This window comes from Nannospalax galili, unplaced genomic scaffold (genome assembly GCF_000622305.1).
Source record: "Nannospalax galili isolate Female #2095 unplaced genomic scaffold, S.galili_v1.0 scaffold88, whole genome shotgun sequence".
NCBI lineage: Eukaryota > Metazoa > Chordata > Mammalia > Rodentia > Spalacidae > Nannospalax > Nannospalax galili.
In genome coordinates, this window is record NW_008358908.1 from 603,601 (window position 1) to 616,147 (window position 12,547).

Below are 12,547 nucleotides of genomic sequence, written 5' to 3' on the forward strand. Positions count from 1 at the left end.
AAAACACCTTATATGCATGTATGAAATTCTCAATAAGTTATTTATTTAAAAAATAAATAAAAGTATGCACTACCACCAGGCCTGACTTTGTTTCTAAAAGTTATTATGAATGGGTGTTTTTTCTGATTTATTTATTGTCAAATTTGTTATTGGTATATATTAAGGCTCCTGGTTTTTATATATTAATTTTGTATCATGTTACTTGCCTGAAAATATTTATCAGGTGTAAGAGTTTTCTACTGGAACCTTTAAAACCTTTTAAGTACAGGAGCACGTCATCTGCAAATAGGGTCTTTTTTTCTTCCTTTTCTATTTGTGTCCTTTTACTTCTTTTGTCTTATTGCTATAGCTAAGACTTTGAGTACCATATTGAATAAGAGCAATGAAAGTGGGAACTTTTATCTTGTTCCTGGTTTTAGAAGAAGTGCTTTCAGCTTTTCCCCATTTAGTGTAATGTTGCTATAGGTTTGTCAAATTTAACCTTTATTGTATAAGGATATGTTTTCTATTCCTGACTTATTCAGGGGCTTTATCAAGAAGGGATATTGGACTCTTCCAAGGGGTTTTTCTGTTTCTATTGAGATGATCATCATGTGATTTCTGTCCTCAAGTCGACTTGTGTTCTATTATGTTTATTGGTTTCTGTATGCTGGACCAATCTTGCATTTCTGAGATGACACCAAGTTGGTCATTCTACATGGTCTTAATGTGTTCTTGAGTTTGATTTGCAAGCATTTTATTGAGAATTGGTTTTGATATCAGAGTAACAACAGATCCTGGAATAAGTTAGGTAGTGTTCTTTCTCTTTCTGTTTTATGGAACAGTTTGAAGAGCACTGGTGTTAGTTTTTCTTCTTGGGCTTATGGACACTGAGTCTGTCTATTCTTTTTCTTTTTGGGGAGACTTGTAATTACTGCTTCAATCTCATTGTTATGATTGATCTGCTTAAGTTTTTAAAACCCTCTAAATTTTGCTAGATCATATGTGTTTGGGAATTTATACATTTCTTCTAGGGGTTCCAGTATTTATTGAATAGAAGTTTTCGAAGTATTCTGTAATAATCCTCTGGATTTCACTGGGATCTATGCTGTAATGTCCCCTTTTCATTTCTTCCTTTCTCTTTCCTTTGGTTAGTTTATCTAGAAACTTATCAATCTTACTTACCTTTTCAAAGAATCATCTTTTTATTTGATTGATTATATGTAATGTTATTTTAGTCTCCATTAATTTTTCCCTTTATCTGGCAGTCCTACCCTTAGGACAAGCCCACAGCCCTCAGTTGCAGACTTTGATGAGACAGTGATTCCTTAGATGGAAGAGCCAGCATTGGAGAAGAATCCCATTGTTTCATTCTGTGATACTCCCACAGCCTGCTGGGCATCATTCTGAGAGGGAACCTATTGGTTAAAATGGAGCTACTTCAGAGGCCCCAGAACAGGAGACCACTGAGAGTCAGAGATTATTAATTTGATCTGCCATAGCACCAAAGTGAGAGGCATTAGGAAGCAGATGCAGATGCCATGATGAGACAAAGGGAGCAAGAGCAAGAGCGAGAGAGCGAGAGTGAGCGAGCACGCGCGAGAGAGTATGAATGCCGAGTGCTGGGACTAAAGGAGTGCGCCACCACGCCTGGCGGAGACTTTTAACCTCCATTTTACAAAGGGAAAAGAACAGAGCACTGGGAATTCCTAGGTAGGCATGGGGATCTGGATTTGGCCACATTGTTGAGTATTTTAAAAAGTTTATGAAAAAAGGTAAAAATCAGAAGATATCTTGATAGTTTTATATTTTCCATATGTGACTCTCATTTGAAGTTCTTATCACATAATAATGGGGTGATGTTTACTGTGGTTGGGAAAGTGTAATTAAGAAATCTGCCTCTCAGAAAAGAAAAGCGGAGTAGGACTGGACGCCCCGCCTGTCTTAGTGGGATTAGTCCTCATATTACAGTCTTTGTTTTCCTTGGGCAAGCTAGAATTCAAGACATTGATTCAAATATGGTTCTTATTTCTTTCGTGGTGAATAAAACATTTAAAAAGACAATCTGGATCCTATTTTGACACCAATGCTTGTGATTATAGCAGGATTTCCTTTTTTTCAGGGGCAGGGAGTAGGCAGTCTGTAATGTGAGCTAATTCTTCGTTTCTTCAGGCTCAGGTCAACCTGGAAATTCTATATGCTTAACTCTGAATTGCCTGCCATGCATTGCAGATGGAAACAGTGTGGATAATTTTGGACTAACCTATTTTGTATGACATATTGCCACTGTTGTGACTGTGAATTTGTGCCTGTGTGTGTGTGTGTGTGTGTGTGTGTGTGTGTATATCTCATGTTATGTGAGATTCCACCCCTTCATTAAGCTTTTTGTATTTTTTAATATTTTATGTGTATGAGTGTATTGCCTGAATGTATGTGAGTGCATCCATGTCATGCAATGCCACGGAGTTCAGAAGAGGACTTCGGATTCCTCTGGAACTGGAGTTAAGGACGGTTTGTAGCTGCCATGTGGGTGCCAGGAATTGAACCCGGGTCCTCTGCAAGAGCAATCAGTGCTTTTAACCACTGAACCATCTCTCCAGCCCCCAGCTTTTTATATTTTATCAGTGTTAGGAGTAAATGGCCGCAGACCTCCTAGATAGACTTTCTGTGCCCTGACTCAGACCCTGGGGCAACGATAACTAAAAGTTCACTCTGGTTTTCCTAAATCATCCCCTCTTGCATTTATTTTTTTCGTTCTCATCTTTTTCTAGGCTATTGGCTTATATTCCACAAATGAGAAACCAGATAAAAAATAATGCTAGGGGTGACTGAAATAAAGGTGGATTAGTAAGGTGGGGATTGAGTAGCACGGGTGTTCACATGAGCTCACTGGCTCACTGCCTTTTAAGGCTGGCTAATTTGGTCTTTCCTTTCTATGGTTCTCTCTAGGCAATAGGGTTCCTTTGGGACAAAGTTGTGGCTTTTTTTTCCCTTTCTTTCAAAAGAAAGAAATTATTTTCCAGTGTAGTCCAGGACTGAAACTTAACTTGGAACCCTTGATGTAGACAGGATGCAACGTCTTTCATTTGGGGGAATTTACTAAGAGCTGACCCATCCTTTAGAGTATGGATGTCTAACCTCTTGGCTTCTCTGGGCTACAATGGATGAAGAATAGTCTTGGAACATACATTAAATACAAAAACAACAAAAGCTTATGAGAAAAGCTTAAATGAAATATTATGAGAAAAAAGGTATGTGTAGTTTTTGTAGTATTTACTACCACAGGTAAGCAGAAAATCCTTCCTATAATAATCCTAATTATGTGGCTCCACTTCAGAGTCTTGTAAAAATCATTGAAACCTTCAATTCATGATTACTAACAAGAAAAAGAACCCATCTAAGTGACAAACTTCATTTACTATAAAAGCAAAAGAGGGTAACAGAAAGCTAGTGGGATTTCTGACACTGTATTTGAGAAACTAATATCAATATCTGGTTCAATGGAAGCAATGTCCATTTTCAGTGAGTTCTTAGGCGCTCACTAGAGATTTTGGTTCTAATTTTACTTTCAGTGTGCTGCATTCTTGAAAACAGTTGCTTGCAAAAGTAGGTGTTGCCAAAAAGTGACCAAAGTGTGACTGTGAAGGGAGGGACCTTTGTCTCTGGGAAGCTCTGACATATGATAGTCTAGGATCCTAAAGTAACATGTCACATTTTTCTCTAAGGCAAATGTCAGGTTGTAACTCTACACATTCTATTTGAAAATTATCAGGTAACATATTTATGTTGACTGAAAATGGAGTTGGAAATATACCAAAATATTATTTTCCTGAAAATCTGTTTTCAAATTCTTGTATCAAAGAGAAAAGCAAAATTACATATTTTTGCTGTTTACAGGATTGTTTAGCCAACATGTCAAACTGCACAAAATTGTTTGCCTTAATTTGAGTGTGCCACAATTTCATTTTCATTTGGAACCTGCTAGGATTTGAAACATTGTATTGATCAGCTGGTTTCCACTTTACAGGCAGGAGTTCAACTCAGTTAAATAAGCAGTTAAATTGATTAAAAATGCTAAAAATCTATAAGCTAGTTTTCAATATTAAGTTCTGGCACAAATTTTATTTTGATACCATAAACAATTTTCTTGATGTACTGTGCAATGACACTTGGTGAGTTTGGGGTGGCAAACTCAATCTGTTGAGAAAACGGATTTTTTTTTCAATTTTGCTATTTTGTCCTTATAGAGCAATCCTTCATATGCACTGAATTTGGCAACATGCTTTGCATACAGTGCCTTTTCAAATGATCATCTTCAAAAATTTACACAAATTCCTTATAAGCAGACCTCCTTACCATTTGCCTTGACCAAAAATTACTCATTTATCTACTTTTTGCTGAACACTCTTTCTTTAGTTTTCCTTCTTTAAATTCCATTTTCCTTTGAGATGTAGAATCCACGATGGCTTGAAATATAATAATAAACAAGGGTGTTTATTTACTTTTCTAAGTTAATTGACAGGAGAGTAGAAAGCAAGGTTTGGCCACAACTCAGCTGCTGATGAAGAGGGCAGGGCTGATTGATTATGAAGCACCGTGAGTGATTTGTGACACGTCAGAGGTATGGAAGTACCCTTAGCAATCAAATAAGACCTGTCTTCTAAGTAACACTAATCATCTATCGTTTGCAGTCCTAGGTTAAAACAATATTGATAATTGCTTTTCATGAGCCAAGGCACAACACACATGTAATTTCATACGGTGCCAAATCCACTTTCTATGCTTGGAAGATAACTCACTAGAAGCCTCACATCACAGTAAAACCGAAGCCATACACGCGTACGAAGAACGAGGGCTACACATGTTTTACGTGACCTTGTGACATGACGTTCTCATCTATAAATTTCACACTCAAAAACCGAATAGTTAGGTTACAAAAAAGCAAAAATAGTGAAAAGTCCATGTTTTAAGCCTCCAAGTTTTGTATTGGACCTCCTTCATATCTCTCCAGGTTGGACAACCTGGATGTATCTTGGTATTAATATCAGGGCTTGCCTTGCCTGTGGTCCCCCAATAGGCCTGGCTATTCCTTTCTGCTCCTTCTCCTTCCCTTCCATCAGATCTCTTCTTCCTCCTGGGCAGTACCTAGCAGGCAGCACTTCTCAAACTCTAATTGTCTAGGGATCTGGCTGATGTTCAGACCCTGATTCGGGCATCCGGGTTTCTGGCAGGTCCCAGGTGATGTGGATGATGCTGATCCTTTGACACACTGCGTTTAGAGTGGGGACAGATCCACCGCAGGCTTTGGAGACTGTCCTAGGTTCGAATGTGAATTCTTTCACTGGCTGCAAGACTGTGGGAAGGGTAAACCTTTTGTCTTCTCCATAAAAAGAGCAGCTTCCCGCACCAATTACACAATGGGATCATAGAGAGGGCCTAGTAAAATAAGGAGTGTACCAGGAAGTCTGCTCTGGTTGAGTCTGGGGAGCCCAGGGGGGCTGTGGGGGCGTGGCCAACGAATGGGGGCGGGGCGTCGCGACCTTGCGCATGCGCAATCCGGGGGCGCGCGCCTCGGGTAAGAACGCTGCGGTGGCTGTAGTCTTGCGGCTCTTCAGCCATCTTCTTCCCCGCTTGGAGCGGTATTTTGCGTGGTGTGTGAGGGCGGGGGTGTCTTGTGAAATTCTGGAGACCTGGGACTTCCGGACTGTCCAGCTCGCGCGAGGGCCCGGCTCAGGCCGGAGCGTTTCCGGGTCGGCGACCTTGGCGGGCGGGGCTGGGACCGCGGGACCCCGGCTTCCCGTTTATGTGTGGGTGGCCATGTCCCGGCACCGTCATCCTGGTAGGGGTTCGGTCCCTGCGCCGCACGTTTGTGCTAGGCCTGTGCACTGGGCCGGCTTCGCAGACGAGGCTAGCCTCCCTCCCGAGCTGTTCTGGGTGTTAATTGGGCGTAGTCGGAGGGGCCTCTGGGATGTCACCTTGGTGTGTCCCTCGTGCCAGCAAAGCCCGTTTGCTTTACGATTTAGTAGAAATACTTCCCCCAAATGCAGGAATGTGACACAGATGCATGCATTTTTAAGAAAAACGTAAATACTTATGCCGTGTTATTTGGACTAATATTTGAATATCACTTGCAATTAAGCAAGATTTTGCTATTTCCATAAGCTGTGGAACTGACTCCATGCGGTGTCCCCCATTCCCCACCCTCGAACTAATAGTTCTCCGTACTGAGCATGATTGACTTTGTGAGTGATGTGCAGCTTTGAGAGTTGAGGAAAACAACTATACACCTACTCCCCTGCATTTTGACTATATGTTTTTTTTTTAAAACTAATCTTTTGGGCCCTGAACGGCCACATTATCAAAATGCAAAAAGGAGAATTGGAGGAGGGACACAGGATAACATTCCAAGGCTAATCATGATAAAGGAGAGTTATTTGATTTCCTCCACCCTTGGCCTTGTCGAAGGGAGGCAGAAGGCAAAGGAGGAAATGTATGACGTGATACAATGGCCTGTCTGTATAGAGGACAGAGCAGTGGGGCAGGACCACACGGGAAGATAGCAATATGAAGTTCTTGACTTGGAGGTTATAGGGAGGCAGAGTAAAAACTTGGGCTTGATTTCATGTGTTCAGTAAGTCATTCTTATTTGCTATGTAACTAACCCTTTTCCTTGTTTAGTTTTTACTTTAATTCAGAAAGGAAATAAAGACACCTCCCTATTCCAAGTATTGGGGCTTCATGCTAATAAGCAAGTATTGTGTTCCAATGCTGAGCTAGCCCACTAAACACTTTTCTTGAGTAGTATTTAATTATAGGAAGGATTTAAATCATCTAGTTTTGCCACTTATTACAGGGCCATCACTCAATCAGCTTTCAACCCTTAATGGGCCTAGGGACTTTGTATAAAAATGTCTGGGGTGCCTGCTAAAGGAAACTGGGGTGTCATCCTTAGGCTTGCTCAGTCAGAACCTGGAGACTGGGAATTGGACTGCAGGCCAAAACTCAGAAATACACAGTTAAGTATTCAACACTTAGAATAACAGCACCTTAGGAACAAGAACCAGTTTATTAAGCTCACTCTTGTTCCTCTTATCTAGAATAGGCATGAAGTGTGGCTCATACATGATTACTAAAATATCATAAAACAGTAGCACCACTTTGAACTTTCCTGTGTTGGGCCTTTGTACACTGTTTCCATTATTAGATTCTCTCTCAATTCCTAGGTTAGCTGAAAAGTTCATTTATGAACTTCTGCATCTGAGACACTGCAGAAGTCTTAGCTCTACAGCTTTTTTTTAATGACACCCCCAATTCTCTGCTTTATTTTGTCTTGGGCTTTTGGTTTGTCCTGTTCTTGGATTGAAAACCAGTATGTAGGACATAAGTATTGACACTGGAGGGTGGGATTTTCTTTATAATGTGGGAAGAGAAATTTAAACATGATCCTTTGGTTAACTCCAGGATGGCTCGTACCATGGAACCGCTGGCAAAGAAGATCTTTAAAGGAGTTTTAGTTGCTGAACTTATGGGCCTTTTCGGAGCTTATTTTTTGTTTCAAAAGATGAACACGAGCCAAGGTAAAGGGCATTAAGTATTTAATGCTTTCTAGATGGGTATGCAGTTGGCCAATGCATTTGGGGTTTTAAGTGCTAGGGCATTTCTGGACAAAATGTGTCCTCAGATTGGTATTAGACTTTTTTATGGACAGAAGGCAGAGCGAGGTGTTGGTTATTGCAGACAGGTGACTCACATTTAAATTGTTTCCCTTGGGAAAAAAAAAATGTTAACTTATGGCCAGGTGTGGTGGTGCTTGTCTTTAATGCCAGTACTCAGGAGGTGGAGGCAGACAGATCTGAGATTGAAGCCAGCTTGGTTCCTGGATAGCTGGGACTACAGGGAAGATCCTGTCTCAAAAAAACAAGAAAAACCAACCAAAACAAAAAGTTTAATTGTAAACTAAGGGAACTGTTTGAAGCCTCTGGGTTTACTAGGGAAGGGCAGAACAAGTGTCCTTATTCTGGCTCAATCTGGGAACAAGGAGGAAACTTGGCCGGTCCCTTAGCCTTCCTTCCCTGTTTGGAAGACTTAGAAAGAGGTAATACCCTTGGACCCTCAGAACAGTCAGCTTCCTCAGGCTACAGCATCAAAAGTGGGAATTAAAATCTTTGTCCATACTATCGCTGAAACTGATGTAACATTTTGTTAAATTTTACATTAGAGTCCTTGACTTATCAAATTTAAGTACTATTATTTTTTCCTTCCATAACTAAAGCAGGGACTAGTCCTGGGGTAGTGACTTTTTGAATCTTGTCACTTGTCTTCCCCTGTGTACTTCATTAGGACACTGTTTCAGAGTGCTACTGGATATTTGCAAAGTCTAACATTCAAACCAAATGTTTAAAAGGGTACATTTTAAAGACAAAAGAAAATTATATACCATCCTAAAAGACTTAGCTCTTGAATTATCAGAAGGACCATAAAATAGATTTCTAATAGAAGACACTAACACAGTAAGTTGTAGCTTAACATTTCTAGCTGTATGTAATATTCAGACTTCTCTTTTTACCACCAGATTTCAGGCAGACAATGAGCAAGAGATTTCCCTCTGTTTTGGAAGGTATGTTTTTTTCCTTAAGTAAAAATCTGAGTGCAAAATACCTTTTTTTAAGGTATTAAGTTCTGTGGTGGTACTTTATCCTACAGACTAAATGACTATTTTGTGATTATGTCAGTTTCCAACAATATTGTTGCCTCTATTTTAGTTTCTTCTGGGTTTAGTTTCTTCACACAGCAAATTCTTACCTTAGATGAGAGCAGCTAGCTTATGGACCTCTTATTTTAATTTTTTTAATTTAGTTTGGTGGTGATCAAATGCTAGGCAAGGGCTCCAGCATTGAGTTACATGCCTTACCTCCCCAGCCTGGAGCCTTAATTCTTTCAGTGGTTAAATACATGGACTCCAGAATGAGATCTAAGGTGGTGGTGGACAAAAATCACAGCTTAAGGCCCCTATTGTAAAAGATTGTTTGCTTTCTTCAGGTTTACTAACTTCTCTTTCACTACTAGCTGCTACTGTCTGTGAGCAAAGTTAATGCCTATCTCACGAGGCTAAGGGTTGAACAAGAAGATGCAATGTAGTTGCCTTGTATGTTAGTGTTAACTGCTCATCACAGTGAATAGTAGTAGAGTGGTTAGAGTTCACACATGAAACACGAGTCCTACTGTTCTTTTCATACTATGCAGCAATATGGAGATTGTTTTCAATGCAAGTGTAACATTTTTACATAATTTTATAAACAGTTTTTGTTTTGTTTTTATAGTTTATTACAAATCCATTGAATACTCTGGATTGTATGGAGTCAGAGAGAAAGATCAAGAAAAATGGCTGGATAGTAAGAATTAAGGGTAAGTAGAATCTTAATTTATTGTTCACTCTGAAGCTCTCATTTCCTTTGTTTTTTTGTTTTTTGAGGGTTTCTCATCTTTTTGAAATTTTTCTTTCTCTTGATGATACTCTTCACATCTCTGTTGTGTAGCCAGTCATCCCGTTCAGCCTCCCATCTCAGCTGTTTATGACCTTTGAGGAGAAGAAAGATAAGCCCATCCCATAGTAGATTCTAGACTCCTGCAGAGCATCCTACTGAGTGTAACTGGAATTAAGGTCTGTTGTGGCCCATGACCCCACCCACTGTACAAAACCACTGTGTTGCCCCGCTATATTTACTAAGATGAATATCTTATAAACAATACGGGAAGAAAAGGAATATGTACTACAACATTTTTTCTTTTTAGTACTTATTACTTATGAAAGAAAAAAACAGAAGCTAATAACTGTTAAATCAGAAATAATTAAAATGTCTTCAAAGTAACTTTTAATATACTCATAAAAAATAGCCTGTGTCTAATAAAAAGTACTTTTTGTAGTATTTGTTTAAAATGTGTGCACGTTTTAAATGCTTTTTAATCCTGCGTGCACTCCAGGGGGAGAGATTAAAGGGTCTACAAAAATATACACATCTTTTACAATTGCTTTGTGGTACTAGGGATTGAACCCAGAGCCTTGCTGTATGGTAGGCAAGCTTTCTACCACTTAAACACATCTGCAGGCAAATATTATTTAAAAAACTTCTATTACAAATTCAAGTTGACCTGGTAGTGCACATTTGTATTCCCACCACTTGAGAGGCAGAGGATCAAGAGTTTAAGCCAGCCTTGGTGACATGGAAGATTTGAGCCGGCCTGGGCTACACGAGACCCTATCATAAAAAGCAACACAAAACAATCAAGTTACTTACTTGCATTATCTTTGTTAGCCATGGCATTCATGCCAGTGCTATCAAACTTGGATCCCATGTTTTCATCCAACAGATGACCAAACTTAAAAGAAGAGCATGGGGGGAGGTTAGCAGAAAACTCAATAATGTGGAGAATAACTGTCTTCTTAAATCAGTTATGTTAGCCTTACCTCTTCAGCAGATACAAACAGGCTGGAGTCATTGAAACTATTTTTCTTCTTTTTCCTTGACTCTAAAACAACCAAAACAAAATGTGTCTAGTTCAATTAAACATCTAGTGATTTTGGAAAAATGCCAATCTTTGAGCATCATTTTATCTAGTAACTATTTGAGAAAACGTTATCTTTTTGTTCTGACAGGTAGCAGGCAGTTTAGTAAATATAAGTCAGCACACAGAAATTATTGAAAACATAGTATCTTCGAAATTTTCAACTGACAGGAATGTTTCTATTTTTCAGATTTGGTTACTGATCAAGAATTTACCCTTAGAAGAAATACTACAGAACCTGGCAAAACTGAAATTCCCAAGTTGACATGGATGGAATTTGTAATACTTAAGGCAAAAATGTACATTTTAATTCAGAGGTGTTGCTCTTTGGACTTGGAAAAAGTTGATTAAGTAATGTTTATTATCAATGAACTTTTGTTTACACTACTGAAAATAAAGTGTCTGTTAAACTCTTCTATAGTTTTGACTATATCAAGTTAAAGTAGTAAAATGTCTAGGGCTTACATGTAATTGGATGCTTTAAAAATGACTGAAAAGATCATCATCTGGAGATACTTAATATGTGAAAGGAAGATTAGGAACAATAAAAATTGAGGCTGCATGTGGGAAATAATCTACATGTTAAACTATTATTAAACCCATGTAAAAAGTTGCATATGGTGGCCTGTGCCTGCAATCCCAGAGATGGTAGCTGGGAGGTGGAGACAAGGAGACCCCTAGAAGCCTATGGACCAGCTAGCCTGGCCTATGAGGTGATGATGTTCCAGGCCAAAGAGAGAGCCTGTCTCAAACAAAAGGTGGATGGTGCCTAAGAACTGACGCCTAAGCTTGTCTTCTAATCTCCACATGTGGGCTATGATGGCCTCCCCAGCCTCCTTGCCAAAAGAAACCACCAACCACTTTAAGAAAACTTTTCTAAATTTCATCAAACTATTTGTAACAATGTATTTCCTATAATGTAATGAGTAATACTTTTATTAAGGAAGCTGCTTAGGTTTACAGAGATTAAAAGCATGTTCTTACCTTCAAATGACCCAACAAAGTCAAAATCATCTTCACTTTTTCTCTTGCTTTTCTTAGTATTGGCTTTGGGACTGACTTCATCAAATTCTGTCACCCAAAAAAGTTTGCTATTAAGCAGTTTTAAGAACAAGACTGGAAAATATCAACTCAGTGTATGCTAGAATCTTTAGTCCAACAGCAAAGCCCTATACTGCTGTTCGGTAAAGGTTCACAGTTCTACAATTCCAACAGAACAGGCTTCAAGGACACAGTAGGGTGAACTGTCTAAGAGTAATTGGTATGGTTCTGAATTTTATGCAGAACATAGTTTACTAGATGACTTCCTTAATAAGACCTAATAATACAAAATACCCATAAACAAGAAACTGCTACCGCTGAGGTAAATAGCAGGATGCCAGGCAGGTATTCACACTGGAGGTGTGAGAAAAATGAGAGGCAGTTTTTGGTATGCTGAGGATCCAACTCAGTCTCTCTCTTGAAGGGCAAGTACACTACTACTGAGCTGTCCTACCAGCCCTTTATTAATTACCTTAACACTGGAAAGAGGTAACAAGACAGCTCAACAGAAATTATATAGAGAAGCTAATTGCTGATTAAAATTAAAAGTCCAATACTGACGTGTGACTTAAACTTTAAATATGGGAGCCTTTGTTAGCCTAAGACTGAGGAAGAAAGCTATGCTATTTGTGGTTTATTTTTAAAAAACATGTACCTGGAATGCCTTCACTTTCATCATCTAACACATCCATGAATGTTCCTCCATCTTCATCAATTTCAAATTCTTCATCATTCATACTTCCTAAAGAAACTTCATCATCATCCAGGTTACCAAGTTCATCGTCACTACTCTCTGAATCTCCCAAGTCATCCATAGCTCCTTTTGTTTTTTTCTTCACATTGCTGGCAAAATCAAGATCATCCTTTTTAGGAGTGAAGCAGTTTTCATTTTCAAGTGTGTCAATCATCTGTTCAAATTCTTCATCATCAACATCTTCTATAATTTCTTCATCTGTATTCCGTT

General features: G+C 39.1%; 2 protein-coding genes across 7 annotated transcripts in view; one reads left to right on the forward strand and one right to left on the reverse strand.

Annotated features, from left to right (window-relative positions):
* Positions 1 to 1,544: 1,544 nt before the first annotated feature.
* Cebpzos (CEBPZ opposite strand) lies at positions 1,545 to 10,958 on the forward strand. 6 transcript variants are annotated; one of them, XM_017795470.2, is made up of 5 exons: positions 1,545 to 1,692; positions 7,441 to 7,556; positions 8,552 to 8,596; positions 9,300 to 9,384; positions 10,733 to 10,958. In XM_017795470.2, exons 1-4 carry the CDS (start codon positions 1,592 to 1,594, stop codon positions 9,380 to 9,382), a joined length of 345 nt encoding a protein of 114 aa, XP_017650959.1. In that variant the 5' UTR covers positions 1,545 to 1,591; the 3' UTR covers positions 9,383 to 9,384; positions 10,733 to 10,958. The 6 variants fall into 6 exon arrangements, 5 of the variants coding, with proteins under 5 accessions (XP_017650959.1, XP_017650964.2, XP_017650963.1 ...); XM_017795475.2 differs by lacking the exon at positions 1,545 to 1,692 and adding an exon at positions 5,496 to 5,554; XM_017795474.2 differs by lacking the exon at positions 1,545 to 1,692 and adding an exon at positions 5,542 to 5,618.
* The window catches only part of Cebpz (CCAAT enhancer binding protein zeta), a 20,923-nt gene continuing 17,766 nt past the window's right edge, over positions 9,391 to 12,547 (reverse strand). Inside the window, exons 11-15 of the mRNA XM_008822600.3 lie at positions 12,239 to 12,529; positions 11,527 to 11,613; positions 10,445 to 10,506; positions 10,275 to 10,356; positions 9,391 to 9,556 (exon numbers count right to left, since the gene is read on the reverse strand). Coding sequence (XP_008820822.1) covers positions 9,423 to 9,556; positions 10,275 to 10,356; positions 10,445 to 10,506; positions 11,527 to 11,613; positions 12,239 to 12,529 — 656 coding nt within the window. The 3' untranslated portion in view covers positions 9,391 to 9,422. The remainder of the gene's footprint in view (positions 9,557 to 10,274; positions 10,357 to 10,444; positions 10,507 to 11,526; positions 11,614 to 12,238; positions 12,530 to 12,547) is intronic.